The sequence below is a fragment of the Papio anubis genome, chromosome 3 (assembly GCF_008728515.1).
Source record: "Papio anubis isolate 15944 chromosome 3, Panubis1.0, whole genome shotgun sequence".
Taxonomy (NCBI): Eukaryota; Metazoa; Chordata; class Mammalia; order Primates; family Cercopithecidae; genus Papio; species Papio anubis.
In genome coordinates this window covers 164,107,544-164,130,187 of record NC_044978.1, presented here as the reverse complement: position 1 = coordinate 164,130,187, position 22,644 = coordinate 164,107,544, and the positions used below count along the sequence as shown (strand labels likewise).

General features: G+C 39.3%; 1 protein-coding gene across 2 annotated transcripts in view; it reads left to right on the top strand.

Annotated features, from left to right (window-relative positions):
• Window positions 1-3,754: 3,754 nt before the first annotated feature.
• Window positions 3,755-22,644, top strand: part of LOC101006170 (cytosolic beta-glucosidase) — a 125,617-nt gene continuing 106,727 nt past the window's right edge. The window contains exon 1 of one of the 2 annotated variants that reach the window (XM_031664690.1): window positions 3,755-5,298. In XM_031664690.1, the coding sequence (XP_031520550.1) occupies window positions 5,241-5,298 (58 nt within the window). In that variant the 5' untranslated portion in view covers window positions 3,755-5,240. The remainder of the gene's footprint in view (window positions 5,299-22,644) is intronic. The other variant, XM_031664691.1, reaches the window with a different exon arrangement.

Sequence of the window (22,644 nt, the reverse complement as noted above, 5' to 3'; positions counted from 1 at the left end):
TGTACAGTTATAATTAGAATTATTGAAATCTTAAAAATAGCAGATTATTTGCAGGAGTCGGGGACCTTTTTGAGAAGCAATTTTGTAAAATGTGCCTTCTTAGGTCAAAATTTGGCTAGACCTTTCTTGGTAGATGCAGGAAACCATGATGACTAATCCATTGCACAAATCACTGCAAGTAGATGTGCCCTTTGCACCTGCCCCTCTTTCATGTTCCCTTCCACTTCCTTTCTTCTCCAATGACACGATATCACTGAAGAGGCTCTCCTCTGGAAGAAAATACTTTGAAGTCATTTAACTATGTTAAAAAAAAAAAGCTTGAGGAAGCAGTTTGTTTTCAGAGAGTGTATTTATCAACAACTTTCCACTCTCAGTAGTTTAGAAAAATAAAAGTTTATTTCTTATTTACACCGTAGTTTAAAGTGGGTTGTTCACAGGCTGTTATGGGGCTCTGCTCCATGCTGTGATACAGAGAACTAGGCTCCTTCCATCTAAGAGTTCCTAGGGCCTTGGAGTCTTCCAGTGGAGCCTGTTTATCCAGCCAGTGGATGAAAGAAGGCTGATGATACATGGCTGAAACATGAATGATTATGTAAGCAGATTGCAGTGTCCCTGCCTGGCAGTGGTACACATTACTTCTGCCTACATTCCACTGGCTAGGACACATAGTGATGTGACCACAACGATTTGCAAGGTTGCTGAAAAATGTAGTCAGAATGTGTGCCCAGATGGAAAGGGAAACAAGGGTGGCTAGAACACACAGGCATCTTTGCTACCGATAGACAAATGTTCATTTAGAATCTTACTTTTTCTCCTACACAGGTATGCAGGAACATTTTGAATGCCAGAGTTTTTGAATCTCAGCAATTCAAATTGGGTCAAGATCATGACTAATAGGGCTGAATTCTTATTAAAGAACAGCTTGTTTTACAGTTAACAAAGTTTTCTGCAAGATTTTTTTTTCCTTTTTACCTAGAGGTCACTGAATTTACAGTCTCTTCGTGATATGGTTTGGCTCTGTGTTCCTACCCAAATCTCATGTTGAATTATGATCTTCAGTGTTGGAGGAGGGACCTGGTGGAAGTTGATTAAATCATGGGGGTGGATTTCCACCTTGCTGTTCTCATGATAGTGAGTGAGTTCTCATGAGATCTGGTTGTTTAAAAGTGTGTAGTCTCACACCTGTAATCCCAGCACTTTGAGAGGCTGAGGTGGGTGGATCACAAGGTCAAGAGTTCCAGACCAGCCTGACCAACATGGTGAAACCCCATCTCTACTAAAAATACAAAAAAATTAGTTGGGTGTGGTGGTGCATGCCTGTAATCCCAGCTACTCAGGAGGTTGAGGCAGGAGAATCACTTGAACCTGGGAGGCGGAGGTTGCAGTGAACTGGGATTGCGCCACTGCACTCCAGCCTGGGCAACAGAGCGAGACTCCATCTCAAAAAAAAAAAAAAAGTGTGTAGTCCCCCTTCACTTGCTCTCTCCTGCTGTCACATGAAGACATACTTACTTCCCCTTCATCCTTCTGCCATGACTGAGGCCTCCCAGCCCTGTTTCCTGTATAGCCTGTGTAACTGTGAGTCAATTTAACCTCTTTCCTTCATACATTACCTAGTCTCAGGTAGTTCTTTAGAGCAGTGTGAGGATGGATTAATATACTTAGCAGTCCCAGGACTTCTAGAAAGAGCATACCTGTAGACAAAACTATAATGCAAGTAACTTATGTTTGCTTTTAGCTTGGGGAGTGGACAGAGGTTGGTAGCTCTCGTGAATAAAAAGGTTTGTTGTGCTGTTCTGAGGCAGTACCTTCAGAAGGTGGCAGGAAGTCAGAGGAACTACTGTGTGACTGTAATGAGCCGCAGTTGAACACAGAACCTCAGAGCTTCACCCCTGGAGAAGGTTTGAGCCCCGAGAATCAGTGGACTTGAAGAGACCATAGTAGACCTGGAGAGCAGGCATCTTGGCATTAACTGGTACAGACCAACACTGGGAGGTAGGGGAATAGAAACACCAGGCATTACAAAGAATTTTGGTCATTATAAGACCCAAATTTTCTTGTGTGGCCCTAAAATGAAGTGGAGGAACTCAAATACAGTAATGACAAATTAAATTACCAGCCAATCTTCCTGGATGGGACCATGAAGTCAGACTAGTTTTTATATACAGAAAAATCTAAAATACAATAATTCTTTCTTACCTGAGATGATGGCTGCAAATTCATGCCTTAGAGCCATTTGGGCCCTAGTACAGGGCAGATGAGTGAAATGAGCTCTCAGAAACATGAGAAAGATACAGAGGGGTGCTGGGTTGCAATGGAAGGTCTTAGGAGAGGGGTGGAAAGTGAGTTCAAGGAGGGCTACGGTTATGAAAATGTGTTCTGTGGACTCCTTGAGGTCCTCAAGACCCATTTGGGTGTCCACCAGGTCAAAACTCTTTTTATAATGATGCTAAGATATGATCTGCCTTTTCCTCTCTTGTCTGTTATTCTTCTATGAGTGTACAGTGGAGTTTTCTAGAGACAACAAATTGAATAAGAAGCAGATAGGAGCATTAGCTGTCTTCTATTAAACCAGGCATGCAAGAGATTTGTAAAAATGTAAAACAATGACACTCCTCTCACTAAATATTTTTTTTTGTTTGGGGTTATATGGTTATTTTTCATAAAATATGTAACTTCTGTTAACATGCTCTTCACTGCTGTTTAAAATGAAGTCAACAATAAATGTTTTTTTAAAATCTTGGTTTTAATTTCTAATACAGTAAATGTTAATAAATATAACCCACATGAAAGAAAAAAGTTCTTTAGGAACCACAATTATTTTTAAGAGTGTAAAGAGATCCTGACACCAAAAAGCTTGAGAATGTTGGATTAGAACAACAACTCAATCAGTGTTGAGAGAAATTAATTCTGCCACTTGTGGACTAATAACTTCAGAGTATGTGAAGCACTGAGAAGATAGATTGTTTCTTCTGGAGAAGTATCTTTAGAAGAGCAGTAGTAATTAGCCAGGGGCAACTGGTGTAGACAGCCATTAGTGAAACAACTGAATTTTAATAAATTTTAACTGAATACTGCAACTTGCAAACCTAAAAAAATTGCAATACTGCCATCTAGCGTTCTACCGTGAAAACATTTTAATATTTATTTTTTTCCTCAATTTACAATTGCGTCAGAACTGAATGACAACATAAGCCAAATGTAGTAGTTTGCCATGCATTGTTCAGGCTATTTCACCAAACATGTACCTTTAAATATCTTCGATGTCTTTTCCCATTTCTTTCTGTATGTAATCTCTTCTTTCTTCTTAGAGTTAGGATAACTCGAGAAGGTAGGATTTCAACCTCCTTATACCTTGTTTCAAACTTTATGTTCCTGTCATTACACAATGTAGAATGATTTAGTGGAAATGCAGGGAAACCAAATAAGTAACCTTCCTCACTTTGGTTATACCTACCTCCTCTTTCCATAGTATTTTTTTTTTTCCTGAGATGGAGTCTTATTCTGTTGCCCAGGCTGGAATGAACGGTGCAATCTCGGCTCACTGAAACCTCCGCCTCCTGGATTCAAGCTATTCTCCTACCTCAGCATCCCGAGTAGCTGGGATTATAGGTGCCCACCACCATGCCCGGCTAATTTTTGTATTTTTAGTAGATACAGGGTTTAACCACATTGGCCAGACTGGTCTCGAACTCCTGGCTTCAAGTGATCTGCCTACCTTGGTCTCCCAATCCATAGTCTTTTTTTTTTTTTAAATAAACTGTTTATTTTGGATCAATTTTAGATTTACACAGAAGCTTCAAAGATAGTATGGAGAGTTCCCATGGCCTCTCATCCAGGTTTCCCTATGGTCAACATCTACATTTCTGTAGAAACCCATACCCACTGGGTGCCTGGCACAATGCACGGAAGTTCCACACCAATGAACATGACTGAAATTTCAGAAATAGAAACTTGGGGGTTAGCGAGGATGGGCTGGGGAAACAAAAAAGTTTACATATAAAAGAACAGGACTTGACTTGTCATCAAACTTCTCAGTAGCCACACCGGAAGCTAGAAAACCAGGAACCAATGCCTTCAAAGTTCTGAGTGAAAATTATTTTCATCATAAAATCCTGTACAAAACTGCATATTAAGAGCAATGTTAGACTAAAGATAATTCTAGAACAACTACAGAGTTTTGAAATATTTATGTCCCATGCCCCCTTTATCAGACAGCTATTTGAGGATGTGCTTCTCTAAAGCGGGAAAAGAAACAAAGAGAGAAAGACCAGGGGAGAGGGGAAGGAGCCTGTCTGAACTATGTGAAGGAGATTGTGGGTCAAAGCTCCATGGTGTCCTAAAAAATAAACAGTGTAGAATGGAGCGGGAAGACAGAGTTGTTTGAACAACTCAGAGATGTATTCTTCTGTCAGAGTGTTTGAGGATGAATTAGTAATAGGTATAAAGAAAATGAAATAAACATAAAGATCAGGCAGTGGATTAACCCCAGAGAAAATTAAAAGTTGCATGGAAGCATGGTATGTATACTACATGGCTCAGCTTTGAGCCATACAGACTCACAGTAATATAAATATTGAATTCATCTAAATGAAAAGGTAATTTTATCATGTTGGCTAGATGGGAGAAGGTGGAAGAGAAAGAGGGAGGGAGGATGAACAGAGAGGGAGAGAGAGAGAGAGTGAGAGAGAAAGCTAGATCCTCTGCCCTATACCCAGAAGTCAATAATTATCTAAAATTGAAAAAAATAAGAAGCACCACCTATCATTTAAACAATACGGGATGAAATACCAGAAGAAATGGTTAAAAGTGGTTACCTCTACAGAGTACAGATCAGGAATTGGGATGATCCATGAACTAAGGGAAAATTCTAGTAGGATTATATGACTTGTTAAAACAATGTTAATGTTACTTTAAAAGGCAAAACATCAGGTAAATGGGTGCCCTGCCACATCAGGGACTTAGCACCCAGGGTTATCAACTCTGTTAAGAATCAGGGAGCGCAGGGGGAAGAAAGTATAATTGATGGCCTTGTACAAAGTGTCTTGGATTCTTATCAAGGCTGTGGCAGTCAAGTGTCCTTTGCCCCTGCTTCCTTCTTGTTTGCATAAATATTTGCATTCTGAGGCTCCAATCTGGGGTGAGAGCTCATTTTCTGTTTGCACAATTGCCTGGCTCCTCTGGCCAAAGGGTGCTCTGCTTCTGGCAGCTGAGGATCCCAGTAGACAGTTTCTTAAACCATGGCCTTCCCTGTGGGATTTGGATGGGCGGCAGCCACTGCGGCTTATCAAGTAGAAGGTAGGGGACACTCTCGCCTTCACTGGGGTGGGAATGCTTTATTCCTGGTGTGTTCTGTGTACCTGAGGAAGATGGTGGGGGTAAGGAGGTAAAAAGAAAAGAAGCAAAGAATTGAACAGTCCACAGTGTTATCAATGAATTTGCTTCCCTTTTCAAACACGTCGGGGGTGGGGGCTCACATTCTCTTGTCTCTTTCTTTAGGCAAAAGGAAAGGTGGAGGGATGAAGACGTGAAAACTAAGCTGTGGCTGGATTTTCAGTCAGTCCAAACTCAGCTGAGACATCAGTTTACATTAGACCAGCTGCTTTTATAATTGATTTCTAGAACCCATTTGCCCCAACTCCTCTACAAAGGAGAATCATTTTTTCTACTAGCTGGAAAAATATTGGGTCGATTTTTTCGAAGAGCCCTTCATTAATTGGGAAAAGTTCCCTGTTCTATTCTTAGTGAGCGCCAAGCCAAGTCTAATCTTGTATGCCACCATATTTCCTGGGGCAGCTGAGAAGTGAATCGAAGCAAATGGCAAAGAGTACCCAGAATGGCTGTGGAGCCCCAGTTCTAGTCTTCATCCTACCACACACAAGTGTATGAATTCTTTGTCCTCCTTGAGTCTCAGTTTCTTCATCTGTGAAACAGGAAGATTAGCTTTACTTTTCTAAAACACATATGTCCGCCTTTCCCCCCCCCCGCAGGGAATTAGAGATTGTTAATAGCTACCATGCAGAAAATATTTATTTGGCCAAATAAGTATGTGAAACCCTAGATTAAACAAAGCAAAGTGAGTTATTGTAGTAGATTCCTAGGATTGCTGTAATAAAATATCATAAACTCTGGGGCTTAAACAACATAAATGTATCCTCTTACAGTTCTAGAAGCCAGAACTGGCCACTGGAGGATGTAATTAGCCAAGTTAAGATGCGATCATATTGGAGTAGGGCAGATAAACAATCCAGTATGACTGGTGTCCTGAGAAGAAGGAAATTTGGACACTGAGAAATTTGGAAATTTGAAAGAAGAAAATTTGAACAAAGAGACAAGGAGAACACTATGTGTGTGAGAGAGAGATTGGAATGTTACAGTAAGCGAAGGAGCAATAGTCACCACCGAACTTAGAGGCAAGAGGGATTTTACCTAGAGTCTCGGCGGGGCATGAGCCTGCTGACACCTTGATTTTGGAACTCCAGCCTCTAGAACCGTGAGAGAATACATTTTTGTTGTTTAAGCCTTTCATTTTGTGACACTTTGTTACAGCACCCCTAGAAAACTTACACACCAAGAAAAACAAGTCAATCAATCGATGAAATAATGACTGCTATGGTAAGTGCTATGGTGATAATAGGATGTTGTGGGAAAGGGTCATGTGAAAACCAGTTCTTCAGGATGGGTCATCAAGGAGGATCTTTGTGAACTAGCATCATCCCGTCTAAACTTAAGATATGAGGAGGAGAGTGCCATTTGAATATGGGGAGATCTTTCTAGACAAAGAAACAGAACAAGTTGACCCTGGTACAACCCATGCTGCTTGGGATTCCCAGCTTCAGTTGCTGTTTCCTCATCCTCTAGAATGGGAAGGAGGAATCTCTACTACACAGTTATGATAACTGCCATGTAGAAGACATCTCCCACTGGGGGATTATGTATATTATTGCACATATATGATCTGTGATACCAGGCTCTTTTAAAAGAACGTCTGACAATGTCCTGGCTGGCTGAGATTCCATGCCACCTTTCCCGTTACATGGAATCTTTCGTCTTCTTCCAGATAATTTCCACTTTGTCATAGAGGGTGACTGAATAGGCTGACCCTCTAGGAATAAAAACAAAAGCAATGACCTTGGTTAGTTTCCTTCTCAAAAGAGAGGTCAGAAAAACAGAGAAAGCATGATAGAGCACCAGCATGGTGTAAACAGAATCAGATGCTAGAGGCAACAAAGCACTGGTGATTATTAAGATGAGTTTTGGGGGAAGACTCTTTAGACTTGGATTCGATCTCTCTGTTTACTAGATTTGTGACTTTGGCCAAATGACTTATCTTCTCTGTGCCTCCTTACCTGTCAGACGGAGATTATTATGGTGTCTCCTGTGTAGCACAGCTACGAGGTTTCAATAAGGTAATGTGTGTTAAGTGCTTGGCATTTAGTAATTGCTCGATGCATGTTATTTGTATCTGGGAGGATCACAAAAGAATTACAAAGAATGATTCACTTTGGCACTCTACAGTTAACTTGACATAAACATGCAATTAGTTATACAAGACAATAGAGTGGGTTTCAACAACCAGCTTTCAGTTCCTGCCCACTTAGGACCTGGAAGTAACTTTAACGGGCCCATTCGGAGCTCCTGTCTTCACATGATCTCATGTGAAGAGATCATGATACTGTTGCATCTCTTCTGTCTACTTGGAGCCAGTTTATCCTATGTTCTTTTGACTTGGGCTTGCTTCTGCCATATTTTGAGGTCTTTATGTATGGCCTCTAACCTGCTATTAACTTTCTACCTATAGTTTACAAGGTAGGGTACTTGATCCAGCATGCTCTGCCAAGAGCCATCAGTCTGCTCTCTTTGTCAACTCACAGAATAACTTTTGCATGTTTGCTTGTTTTCCACCCTAGGATCTCTTCCTGATCCTTTCGTGCTGGGTCTGAATTTTAGCTCAAGCACTTACCAGCAGAGTGACTTTGGGCAAATAATGTGTTTAAGCCTCTGTTTCCTTATTTGTGAAATTTGAAACATAGTCATACTCACTCTGTAGATTTGTTCTAGGGACTAAAGAGGTGAGCGTATGTAACTGTGGTATAGGAGTGCCAGCATGTAGTGCTCACCAAATACTAATATTAATGTCAGTACTATTACTATTTTTCTTTCTCCTGGCTGTATTCTCTTGCACTCTGAGAGAAGGAGAGTTACACTGTCGACTCCATTTAGTGGGAATGGTCATTTCTTGTTTTGACTGCTAGTTAGAATATGTTCCTTCCTTGCTCATGCTTGACTAGTTCACCATCAGTTGCCAGGAGAGTTACTGTTTAACCATGTCTCCCACCATCGACTGAATTACAGTGCAGGAAGTTCACTGGTGGCTTTATCAAATCAGCAAGGCTTGGATTGAAAAGCCAAGAACAGCCTGTCTCTTTTTGATTCTGATAATCTTTGCAGTTTTGTGCTGCCCTGGCCTCTGAAGGTGTGCAGATCCTTTGGAAGTCAGGAGACACTCAGCAGAACTGAGGACTGAGCCTGAATTGTATTTGTAAAAAAAAATCTAACACTTTGAATACTTGTTATAAAACATTACCATGTATCTCTTTCTACTGTCTCTCTTTCCACTGTATTCAAAATACAGTTGTCTGTATAGGTATATTTGTTTTCAGATAGTCTCTTGAAATCCCTGAAGAATAACTAGCATACCCTCCCTCACTCTCACTGCAAGAATGGAGATATTTTTTCTCCATATAGAAAATACTGTCAGGGTCTTTGTAGGTGGGGCCCACTGAGAGGGGCAGGGACTGGGCCTTATCACCAGGTCTCCCAACATATTGGCTACTTGGTTGCATATGTTGCTGGAATCACGCCTTTCCTTTGTCCTGCCCTTGTTCAGATCCTTTCTTCCTCTCCTCTGGCTATTTCACTGTTTATGGTCCTAAGGAAGAGTTTAATGTTTATTATATTAGAGTTGACTGCATGGTGCCTTGAGCCTTTTGGAGGAAAGCACAATATAAATCCAATAAATAAATAATAAATAAATGGTATAAGCAGGAGGAAAATTATGTGTTTTAGGTGAGTTGTAAAGAACCGTGTAAAACCTATAAAATGTATTTGTTAGACTAAGAGGCAGGGAAAAAAGTGCAAAAAATCATCGTACGTACAGAAGTGAGTCTCCCGCAATATTTTTAAGTAGAGAAAAATTCCCGTGATTTTTAACTCCTCATGAAGCTGACTCCGTCCTCTGTGTTTGGCTGGAGGGAATGTGAGGCGCAAAAACATCAGGTAGCTCCGTGGCATTTTGTTTACTTCGATAGTAGGCCATGGAGGAGCTATGCAAATGACACTGAGGACCCAATTCTACAGTTCTTAAGAGTTTCTAACTGCTGGTGATTTCAGGGAAGGCTCTTAAGAGTGAATATGCCGGGCGCGGTGGCTCAAGCCTGTAATCCCAGCACTTTGGGAGGCCGAGGCGGGGCCGGATCCACACGAAGGTCAGGAGGTCAGAGACCATCCTGGCTAACACGGTGAAACCCATCTCTGTAAAATACAAAAAAACTAGCCGGTGAGGTGGTGTGAGCGCCTGTAGTCCCAGCTACTGGAGGCTGGTGAGGAGAATGGCGTGAGACAGGAGGCGGGAGGCTTGCAGTGAGAGCAGGGGCCGCGCCCGCCTCCCAGCCCTGAAGTGACACGAGACTCCGTCTCAAAAAAAAAAAAAAAAAAAAAAAAAAAAGTAGATATGCTTTGCAAAATCCCACAAATCCTAAGCATATTCTAAACTACTGTGTTAATGCTTCCTAGTGGGATCTGAGTTTGTGGTTTTTAAGGAGTCAAAGGCCTCAGTTTTATGAATGCCATTGTGAATCCTTGATGTTAATCTAATACAACAGTTGATTTTAAGTTTGACTTTGGTTTTATGTCGTCAGAAATTAGGGGTTGCCTCAGACTTTGGCCATCTCTGTTTGCCGTGATACGTTAAAGGTGGATTCTTGTAGTTAAGACATTTGTGTGTGTGTGTGTGTGCACTTAAAAATTGGAAAAAGAACATGACAGCTGTAATTTTTGGTTTTGAGTTTATGGTGTTTCTATATAGGCTGTTTTTTCTTTGATCCTTTTAAAAAAAAAAAAACTCAACTGATTCATACAAACCTGAGCTGGAGACACACTTCATCTACTCGTTGTAAATGTCAGCACAAGCCCCATATTTCTCTAAGACTACTTCCTGATTGTTTTCTTCACTCAACAGATTTTTAACTGTGTGTCTTCGTCTCTATTTTCTCCTAAATCCCATGGATTAAGCATCTCAGTCTGAGACTTGATCTCTTGGCTGCCCTTGGTACTCCTCTAGAAGAGGAATATCCAGACAGATATGCTGCTTGTCTGGACCACCTAAGAAAGAAGGAAGGGAAGGAGACTTAAAGCATGGTCATTTATTTCTTGGTATATAAGGAAATAGGGAGCAGAGATGTAGGCATTTACTCACACAAAATTTATCATAGCTTAAAAGTTGACATGACAGAAACCATTCTTATTTCTTTCCCTCAGTTTCAAATTTGAAATTCACAAAAATATCAAATATTGCCCTCCTTTTTCATTGTACTATGAAATTAATTATGTAGGCATCATTGGAAGAGTATATAGGCTTAGAGAGGGATGATATTCAAATATTAATCAACAAATATACTCCCATGCTCACCAATCAGATACCAACTGTAAACAGTAGGCATAGACTAGACTGACGTTTGGATTGACTGGTCAGAGTGGACGTCAGCCATACACAACTACTGAGGCCACATTTAGATGTATTGATTGAATTTCAGCCTTAGGCTTAGGAGGGGGGACACATCTAAAATATATTGGACTCCGTTTATAGACTACTAGAGAGTTTAATTATTTAACTTCTCTAAGTCTCCAATTTCTCACTTACAAATTACTAATGCTGATCTCTCTCTCTCTTTTTAAAAAATTTCATTGGATGAATGTTGGAGACCTTTTTCTTACATTTTGTGCTTCTTTGGATCTAGGTTTATTTCTTCAACTTTTTCTTCCAAATGACAATACTTTAACTGTGTTTGGACTTTAGCTGAATTCATTCTATTTTTCAACTCCTCTATTGAATATTCATTTTTGACAACCATATATCTAATTTTAGGAATGAATTATTTAATTGCTTCTGTTTCAGGAAGTCATGTTTTATTTTCTGTATGTTGTCACCTCTCAAATCTCTTTAATAATGCTCATTAAAAAAATTAAGTTCCTGATCCAGCAATCTCACATCTGGGTATTTACCCCAAAGATTTAAAATCAGTTTGTAAAAGAGATGTCTGTATTTCCATATTCACTTCAGCAACACAATATCTATATTGGAATCCATCTAAGTGTCTATAAACAGATGAATGGATAAAGAATATGTGGAATATATACACAATGAAAAACTATTCAGCCTTAAAATAAAGGAAATTCTGTCCTTTGAGACAATGTGGATGAGCCTGGAGGACATTATGCTAAGTGAAATAACACAGGCACAGAAAGACACATACTGCATGTGCTCACTTACATGTAGAATCTAAAACAATCAAACTCATAGAAGCACAGAACAGAATAGTGGTTACATAGCTACTGGGTGGGGGCAATCTTGGGGGATAATGATCAGAGGGTAAAACACCTCAGTCAGAGAGCAGAAAAAAAATTTTTTTGAGATCTATTGCATGGGGTAGTGAATACAGTTAATAATATAGCACATTTCAAGATTGTAAAGAAAGTAGATTTCAAATGATCCCACCATAAAAATGTTAAGTATATGCGGTGATGAATATGTTAGCTAGCTTGATTTAATTTTTAAAATTCGTATTCACAAATAATAACACCACTTCGTACTGTGCAAATATACACAATTATAAATGACCAATTTACAATAAAAACTTTTAAAATTAATTTCTCTTTCTTTTTTGTGTGTATCAAATAAAGAATTTTGGTCCTTATCTTTTGGGTTACTTGTTTTTTGTCAAATGCCTTATGATGTTTATGAATGAATGATTATGTTGATTAATATCAGTAACTGATTTAGGCTTCCTTTGAAGTTAGATAGTTCTATGAACTGAGTCAGGGATGGCTCTTTAAGAAACAGATTTCTGTATAAGTCGGTGGGATCTATTGACAGTCAGTCGTCTCACAAAAGACTATGGGCGTGAGTGGAGACAGCCAAAATTCAGACCTTGATAACTGCCTTATAGCAAGGACTTTCAGGAGGAGTGTGCTTGATTTTTACTTTTGTGTTTCCTTTCTGCACAACCTTTCAAGTTCATATTTTTAGCTCTAGAGTTTGTTCTATTTTTTTTCTATGGCCTCAGTATCCATGATGGGAGTTCTCCCCAGTCACACCTTTCACTTTTATGAAGCATTTCTTAGGACTTCAACATGGGGTAAAGGCAGAACAAATGACCCTGTTTATGGAGAAGAAAAACCCATCAAGCCAGCTGTAAGATAGATAATCCTTTAATTACCATAATGATTGCTCTGAGGCCTGGTCTTCTCTCCGAATTGGTTAGCCCAGAAAAGTACTTCAGTAAATGTTTGTTCTGTTGGGACTTTTTTGGTTGTTTATTTTCAACTCAGTTGTGGATTCCTTCTCTTATTTACTGTTATTTCAATGGGGTTGTGAGAAGAAAAGGAATTACATATGTTCACTGTATTCCCCACCTTGAACTGGAAATCTTTATTAACACAAGTGGAGACTTTAATATAATATTAACTTATGTCGAAGTCTTTATTAATATGTATTAATATTTGAAAGTGCCTCCATCGGGCGCGGTGGCTCACGCCTGTAATCCCAGCACTGTGGGAGGCCAAGGCAGGCGGATCACAAGGTCAGGAGATCGAGACCATCCTGGCTAACATGGTGAAACCCCGTCTCTACTAAAAATATAAAAAGTTAGCCGGGTGTGGTGGTGGGCACCTGTAGTCCCAGCTACTTGGGAGGTTGAGGCAGGAGAATGGCGTGAATCCGCGAGGCGCAGCTTGCAGTGAGCTGAGATCGCGCCACTGCACTCCAGCCTGGGTGACAGAGTGAGACTTTGTCTCAAAAAAAAAAAAAAAAAAAAAAAGAAAGTGCCTCATAAATCATGAGGTACTATTCAAAGTTAATGAATGAATTTCCCCCCTTTTATCATTATCATCCTCCTTGTCATCACTAATATATCCAACTTCTAGAAATTTTCTAGTCCTGTGCTTTTTAATAAAGAAGATGAGTGCTATAGGCTAAATGTGTGTGTTCCCCTCAAATTCGTAAGTTGAAACCATAATCCCCATATGTGATGGTATTTGGAGGTGGGGCCTTTGGGGGGTGATTAATCAGTGATATGGTTTGGTTGTGTCCCCACCCAAATCTTATCTTGAATTGGAGATCCCATAATTCCCACATGTTGTGTGAGGGACCTGATAGGAGATAATTGAATCATGGGGAAGTTTCCCCCATACTGTTCTCATAGTAATGAATAAGTCTCACAAGATTGGTGGTTTGATAAGGAGTTTCCCTTTTTGCTTGGTTCTCATTCTCTCTTGCCACCATGTAAGACATGCCTTTCACCTTTTGTCATGATTGTGAGGCCTCCCCACCATGTAAAACTGTGAGTCCACTAAACAACTTTTTCTTTATAAATTACCCAGTCTCGGGTATGTCTTTATCAGCAGCATCAAAGCAGACTAATACAGTCAGGAAGGCAGAGCCCTCACGAATGGGAATTCTGCCTCATATTAAATAAAAGAGATCCCAGCCATGTGGAAATGCAGAAAGAAGTCAGCCATCTATCAACCAGGAAGGCACCTTCACCAGAACTTGACTGTAGTGGCACCTTGATCTTAGACTTCCAGCTTCTAGAACTGTGAAGAATAATTTTCTTTTCTTTTTTAAAAAATTTTACTTTAAGTTCTGGGATACATGTGCTTAATGTGCAGGTTTGTGACATAGGTATACATGCACCATGGTGGTTTGCTGCAACTATCAACCTGTCATCTAGGTTTTAAGCCCTGCATGCATTAGGTATTTGTCCTAATGCTCTCCCTCCCCTTCCCTCACACACCCCGACAGGCCCCGGTGTGTGATATTCCCCTCTCTGAAGACCGCATGGTAATTCCTGAAAAGATCTAGAACCAGAAATACCATTTAACCCAACAATCCCATTACTGGATATATACCCAAAGGATTATAAATCATTCTACTGTAAAGACACATGCACATGTATGCTTCTTGCAGCACTATTTACAAAAGCAAAGCCTTGGAACCAACCCAAATGCCCACCAATGATAGACTGGATAAAGAAAATGTGGCACATACACACCATGGAATACTATGCAGCCACAACAACGATGAGTTCATGTCCTTTTCAGGAACCTGTATGAAACTGGAAACCATCATCCTCAGCAAACTAACACAGGAGCAGAAAACCAAACACTGCATGTTCTCACTCATAAGTTGGAGTTGAAACATTTCTGTTCTTTATAAGCCAGTCAGTCTACAGCATTCTGTTACACCAGCCAGAATGGACTAAGAAAATGAGCTAATGTGGAATTGATGGAATTTCAGACAGTACACCAAGAGAAAGCAAAATATTCAGATACTGTGAGAAAAGTCATAGCAGGGGGAGGTGACTATGACCGAGAAAGAACACATGTCTTGGCATCTGCTTTTGAGGTCCGCTGATCCAATCCATTTGCATTTTTCATAATTTATTACCTCCCTCAATTTCCAAACACACATTCTGCATCTACCAAGTGTTCTAGGACCTCAGCTGGCTTCATGGGCAGTGCTGAAAGGTATCTGCTGCCCTCTCTATGTGTATATGTAAGTTGTTTATAAGAGTTGGTCTACCTGTTTGTAGATTCTTCTTTTTTTGAAAAATTTATTTATTTATTTTGAGATGGAGTCTCACTCTGTGGCCCAGGCTGGAGTGAAGTGGCACGATGTGGGCTCACCACAACCTCTGCCTCCCGAGTTAAAGTGATTCTCCTGCCTCAGTCTCCTGTGTAGCTGGGATTAAGGCACCTGCCATGAGGTCTGGCTAATTTTTGTATTTTTAGTAGAGATGAGGTTTCACCATGTCGGCCAAGTTGGTCTTGAACTCCTGACCTCAAGTGATCCACCTGTGTTGGCTTCCTAAAGTGCTGGAATTACAGGCGTGAGCCACTGCGTCTGGCTGTATATCCTTTGGTATCAGCAAGGTTCTGAGTAGAGTGGATGTTAATCACATATGTTTAGAAATGTTTTTTGTATTATGAAAGGAATGCAAGATAATTTTAGAACATTTAAAAGATACAAACAAGCCAAAAATAAAATAATCAGCCAATAGATATTTAAAATTTTAGAATATGTATTTTCAGTATTTTCCTATGTATTCACAGACTTACATGTACATATACACTTATTTCTCTGATAAGAGCATTCTGTAAATGGTTGTGGTTTTCTTAACACACTTAGAAATATCTTGATAAGCTATAACATTTCTATGCCTCCTTTCTCCTCTTCCTGTTCCCTCTCTCCCTTATCTATCTTTCTACAGTGCACAAGGATGTTACACAGAAAGCTAAATGTGAGTCAATATATTTAACCTTGAGAAACCAGATAAAAATAACTGTATCTTAATTATTTGTTTGGTGTATGGGTTCCATCTATTGGACCACATAGTCATACATGAATTTTTTTGTTACTATGAAATTAGTCAGTTAAGAGAGGACGTTTGTTTACTTTAACAAATACGTGCCAGCCTTGTACTGGAGGAAAAAAGGTGTTAGTTGTGCTGTTCCTTCCTCGGCTTGCCCATCTGGTAGGGATTGCTTGCTTCCTAGCTAAGTTCACTGGTGCACAAGGTTAAATGAATCTTTAAAAATTATTAGACCGTCACACAAGTGCCCAACCAGGAATATGCTAGACTGTTCCTCTTACTCATTCCTTTATTTTACCAATTACTTTTTATTCTATCTCCTCTAAACCTCTTGATTATACCCATCTTCTTCATTACGACTACCTTTCCTTTACTTCTGGAACTTAGCATTTCTTAACTTCTTAAAGTCTGCTTCTCTCCTCTCCACTCTCCTCCAATTTCTCCTACGTATTAATTCTAGCATGGTCTTTTACAATTCTGACCACATTATTCCATTTTCTGAGAGAGAGGATGAGCTCTGAAATCAAACAGACTAGATTTAAACCCTGACTCTACCACTTACCAATTAAATGATCTTGGAAGATACCTAAGCTTTGCAGGTCTCAGTTTCCTCATTTGTAAAAATGAGAGTGGTGATAGTGCTTATCTTGGGAACATTGTAAATATAAATGTGTTCATAAGTATCAAAGGCATAGAACAAAGGGGTACAAATTTTAACTGTTCAATAAATCACAACAATTATTTAAAAACTTGGAATGTCTTCTGACCTTCTACCGTATAATTTCTGAACTTCTTGCATAGCAGAAAAAACCCTGCAATTTTCTTTCTGACTACAACTCCAGTTTCACTCTTGCTTCTTCTCTATTTGTATCCTACTTTTTGACCAAAATAAAGCATACATTATTTGCTAAATGTGCCATGACCTTGATGCCTCTGTACCTTTGCACATGCTGTTCCCTTTGCTTGAATATACATGACTATTGGCATCAACAGAGATCAAAAGGTGACAAAAATCCAGTCTTTCTCACTTCCAGGCTGGAGCTTGAGCTACTCCAGCACACTGTCTCTTTCATCTTTTATGCTACTCTCCCAAGTGTGTTACTGTGAACTCGGCAGTGGTAGTAAAGGACTCGGTGACTGATGGGGCAAAGGGAACCCCTAAAAGAGGTTTTAGTATATATGAACAAACATTCTATTAACAATTTGGAACAGCATGGATAATATGCCTTTTTACCTGGGGGCGTTTGAGCAAAACTCCATGTATCTAAAGAGGACTGACATCATGAGAAGTGCTGATATGACTATTGGAGCCGTGTGTTTGTATTTTGCATGTCGTGGGTGGTGCCGTCAGCAGTAGCTGGGGCCCTGTTGTTTACCTTCTGCTCCGCTATGTGGCCCTTTTCCTTGGGGCACCCTCAACCAGATGAACAGATCTGTATTGGCTTTGGATCTTTCTCAAGGTGCCTGCTCTTCCTTGCATTAGCATGGCTAATCAGAATTTGATTGTAAAGTATGCCCAGGCCAAATACAAGGGCTTTTAAAATCGTCTGCTGTTTTAGATTATCCAGGCCACTGATCCCCCTTCCTTAGCGTGGATAATTGAGAGTGGACTGGGCTGAAGAATGTTAAGCAGAACCAATAGACAAAATAAATGAGATTTTAAAAATCCTTTACATTTTAATAATAGAAAAAAGTTTTTTTTTTTTAAATCTGAAAGAGTTTATTTTATATTTCAAAACTGTAAATTTATTTGACTTTAAATTACTTCAAAATAGGAAAATATTTCCTATGATGCACCCATTTAAAACCCATTTAAAATGTATATTAATCACAATATGCACTTAATGGAGTTAAAGGAAAAATGGAACATATAGACAAGAGGTTGGAAGTTTGGGATTCAATGTCAAATCTTCTCATAATCACATTTGTATTTCATCAAGGTAACAAAGAGAGGGTAAAAGCCACTTCCAAACTCTGAAAATCTCTCTTTTCATAGTGAAGGCTGCAATTCTTTGCTCCTGGCGAACAACAATCCTTTAGAGACAGGCATTTAAAAATGTATGTATAAGATGAACAGAATTCTGATTGCTGGGAATGTATGATCAAATTCAGCTCCCATCATTTCATATTTCTTCATGCCCCATGCCCCTCCAAATGCAGGTAGAATTGTATCTGCATGCCACTTGACTGGGAACTGAGGGGACATTTTCCCAATGGAACAATGCTGTAAATGGGGGTAGGTGTCACTAAATACTCTTCAGGTGTGTAATGAGGATAAATAGATTTGGGGGTCGGTCTGAGAATTCGAAACATAATGTAAGAGGCAATGGTGAGTTTCTGGGCAGGTGACTCACAAGCAAGGTTTTTGAAACATTACCCATTTTTACGTTGGGAATTGCCAAGCTCAGCCTTAACGTCTCCCACAACACCTATGAATAATCATTTAAATACAGGCTTTGAGACTTGGGGAAAAAAGCATATTATTTACTCTAAAGACAATAATCTTCCTTGGAGTCATTGTAGTCCATCATGCAGATGCATACTTGGGGATCTTTGGAAAAGCAACATTTTCTCTTGATGGTCCATTACTTCATTTATCTTCTAAGTTATTATCCAGGACTAGATTGCAGACCCAGGTTAGGGCTGCACGTCAGCCACTCTGTAACGGTGTGGGAGACTAAGGCTCTTTCACAGGGTGAAATATTACAAATGGGCTTTGCTCATTCATTCCCTATTGTGTTTGTGTGAAGAGCAGGATACAGTGATGGAGGTAATGAGGACTCTAGTGCATCTTTTGGTTCCTTATAGTACTGAGAACTTGGCAAATGTAGGCACACATAAATTCTTGTTCCCAAGTGGTTTGATGAAGGGAGAACTGAGAGGTTCTCAGCATAGACATTATACAGCTGAGGCCAAATATCCCCCTAGGGTCATCCTAGTACTCTTTCCATGACTGAAATAAAGACCAGATACAACCATACTAAAGCTATGATGTAGTTGGCTCGTTGCTGATAATGACTTTTGTCATGCTTGGAGAAAATTATGTAAGAAGATTCAGAAAAGTTCTACCCCAAAGGTCCGCATCTGTAAAGACGATCAAGATTGCAATGTCCGGATTAAGTTCTCTGGAATTTAAAGTGCTGTCTCATGTTGTATTTGGAGACCTGGCTTCCCTAGCATAAAATGAATAATTAAATTACATTTTATTTTTTATATAGCTAGTAGTTAATCCCAATTAGAAATTTATCTACTGCAGGTACTAGAGCCTGGGAGTATAAAGGTGAACAAAATGATCGCTTGAATTCAACATTCTGGGTGGGGAGAGAGGCAGGTACATGACTACAGTAGGATGTGACAGCCCCAACAGTAGAACAGACAAAACGGTGTTTTGCAGCAAAGGTGGGCAGGATGGGGAAATAAGAATGAAGTGTGTGAGGCCAGAGGAGGTGGCTCACGCTTATAATCCCAGCACTTTGGGAGGCTGAGGCAGGCAGATCACGAGGTCAGGAGTTCGAGACCAGTCTGTTTAACATAGCAAAACCCCATCTCTATTAAAAATACAGAAAAAAATTAGCCAGGTATGGTGGTGTGCACCTGTAATCCCAGCTACTTGGGGGGCTGAGGCAGGAGAATCAAGTGAACCTGGGAGGTGGAGGTTGCGGCGAGCCAAGATCATGCCATTGCGCTCCAGCCTCCAGCCTGGTCAACAGAGAGAGACTCTATCTCAAAAATAAATAAATAAATAAATAAATAAATAAATAAATAAATAAATAAAGTATGTGAGATTACTCAGGGTATCTAAGTTGGGTTTTATGAAGACATGTTTTCTGTTTTATTTTGTTTTGTTTTCAGGAAAAGACACAAGAAAGGGCATATCAGCAGAAAAAATATTTTGACATGAGACAAGTATGAATATTTCTATTGTATTTTTGGGGTGATGTAGTCACGTACAGTTAAGTAGGTACATGGGTTAGAATTCTAATACTTTAGGATGTATTAGATCCACTTGGAGTTCTAGTTCTAGTTAAAATGTAGATTTGGGGGCCTCATATGAGACTACAGTAATAGTATTCACAGATGAGGGCCAGGAATTTATATTTTTTGTAAGTGCCTATATGATTGCTTTGTAGATTGCTCATACTTTGATAAAGCCTGCCATAGGCTGTGTTTTCTGATGACAGGGTTAATGGCAGAACCTGAAGCTTTATGTTGTGATGCACACAAAGTACTAGGCTAAGGAATTAGTGTTAGTATCATGTGCATTAGCTATCTGACAACCATAAAATATACTTAGTCAAAGGGTATCATACAGTCAGGTCTGTATATTTGAAAGAGTTTTGGTGGCAGTGTGGAGAATAAACCGAAAGAAGAAGATGTGGAGCTTGCGAAAAGTTGTCAGGTTATTGCCATAGATGAGGCAGATGATGATGAAGACCTGAATTTGGGTGGCAGAAACAGAATGGAGAAAAAAAGAGTAAAGAAACATTGAGGGAAAATCAAAAGGATATGTTCATGAATGCAATTTAGGGCATAAAAGAAATAGGAGGAAGACTTAGGTGACTTTTGTGATTATGGTTTAGGTAACTGGCTGACTGAGGATGCCATGAAGAGAAGTAAAACACACTAGAGAAGGAGCAGACTTAGAGGTTGTGTGGTAGAAATTTAACTACTTCAGTTTGGATTTCAGATTCCTTAAGGTGTTTATAGAAAATTGTCTGGGAGGCAACTGAAAATTTCTGTCTCCATTTCAGGTTGGATTTTCTGGTAGACAACCACAGCTGACGGTGAAAGTCATAATGAAAGATAATGCTTGAAAGAGGGTGTTAGAGGGAAAGAAGAAGAGAAGCAAAGATGAGCAAGGTTGCAATGCCTGGATTAAGTTCTGTAGAAGGATTGAAAAGTCTCATGGGAAACCCGTATAGAACTGACATCCTTACAGAACCTTCGAATGACTAGAAATAACTTTAGAATGTTTCTAGTCTGGTGGTTTTTAAATGTGTTTTGACATAGTAAGACCAGGTTTTCAAGCAAATCTAATTAGGTCTTCTTGATCATTGCTGATGGAACCCTTCTTTATGCTGCCAATAGACACATAGCAGCAAATATATGTAGCTACCTTTATCAGTGTTTAGCATGAAAATTTCAGAAAACCATTCAGGGAGCCATGTTGATACAGCAGAAGAAATCTGCCAGGACTAAAGACCAACCCAATAATTCCCGAGGTACCTTTAGGAAAGTCAATTTATTTTTGAGTCAAAGGAACCTCAAATTATCCTAAATGGCATTGCTGCCACCAGAGAGTTCTATTCTAATTTAATAAGCTGCTACAAGTTCCAAGCCAATGTTCCTTCTTAGAAATATGCTATGGGATGTAAATCTTTTCAAGTGCATTTCATTGTACCAATTGTTTCATTTTGAAAAAGCCCATTGGTTTATTATTAAGTGGTCTATTTAATAGTGTCAATAAATTCTAAAACTGGAGGCTAGGCATTGTTATTTTAGATGTTTTAATGATCTCAATTGTCTAAGTTGCTTGGCCTCGGCTTATTTGCTTGACAACTTTGTCTGTTTTAATGGTCTGGAAAAATTCCTCCAAACTATACAGAGTTGATATAGTGGCTCTTGATATATGTGATACAAATCTGAAAATACTTTATTAGGATAAGTTTACTAATAGTATTTGAATGATTGCATTAGGTCTATATAATCAAAGTGAAGTTGATAACTGCAAATTTTAGAAGAACCAAAAGCTTCAAGTAAAAATTCAATTTCTGGGAAGTGGGGTGGGATAAGGGTTAAAAAATCACCTACTGGGTACAATCTTCAATATTTGGGTGATGGGTACACTAGAAGCTCAACTCCCACCATCATGTATGTAATATCCATGTAACCAAGAAGCAAAGATTTCCCCCCAATCTAAGGAAAAAAACATTGACAAAACCCAAAATAAGATCACAGTTCAATTTCTTGCAAAATAGGCTTTACTTATTACTTCTGTCATTTTGAGTTAACTATAATTATAGAATAACTGTCGAGAAAAACGACCGGATGATTATACTGCAAAATACTAATACAGAGAGGTAATATAAAGTGGTGGTTTTTGGTACCAGTGATTCTACACTCTATTGAAAACCAAAATTTCAAACAAGAAAACCCAAATTTCAAATTTGACTGCTTATATTCAAAAGTAATGTGGTCTTGTTCTTGTTTAGGGCTTTTCTCAGGTGAATAACACCTATTGGAAGTTTATTGCAGTTAATTGGCAGTGCAGCATAAAATAATTTAGGCAATCTCTTAACACAGGGCTTGGCTTAAAAACAGGACTTCAACAAATCATTATAATTTTTATCACCACTATTACCACCACCGTTATTACCATCATCATCATCCTTCTCATCATCTTCATCATTATTGCCATCAGTTGGTATGTTAGTTTGGATCCTCTGAGAAATAGATACCAAGATGATATTGAACGTGCAAGACATTTATTCAGGAAAATGGTCATGAGAGAAAATGGGGAGGGAGCCAGGAAAGGCTATCATGCATGTCTGACAAGTGAAGGAGAGAGTAAAGGAAGAAAGTGAGTTGGGGTGAACCATTTAGACTACAGTGCAATTCAACGGGAAGTTCATCAGGATCTTTGGAGAGTCCTTGATCCAAAGTCACCTGTCAGAAGAGTCGCACATCCTCCAGGAACAGGCCTACTTTCTTAGCTGTGCTACGCTCAGCATTGACTGAGATCAGCCTGGGGAACTGTGGTGTCAGTAGAAATGCTGTGACAAGTTTCAACGCTCAGTGGCTGGGGGCTCAGTCAGTTATGCTCCCTGAGCTTGGAGGTAGGTTTGTGTAGTGTGTTTCTACAGGTGTTACAGACAAAATTGTGGGTGATTTAAAAATATCCAATTTTTTGATATTTTATTAATTATCTATATTTAACCTGCATTATTTAATATTTGAGGGAAGAAGTAAAATAAATAATTAAAAATATTTCCTT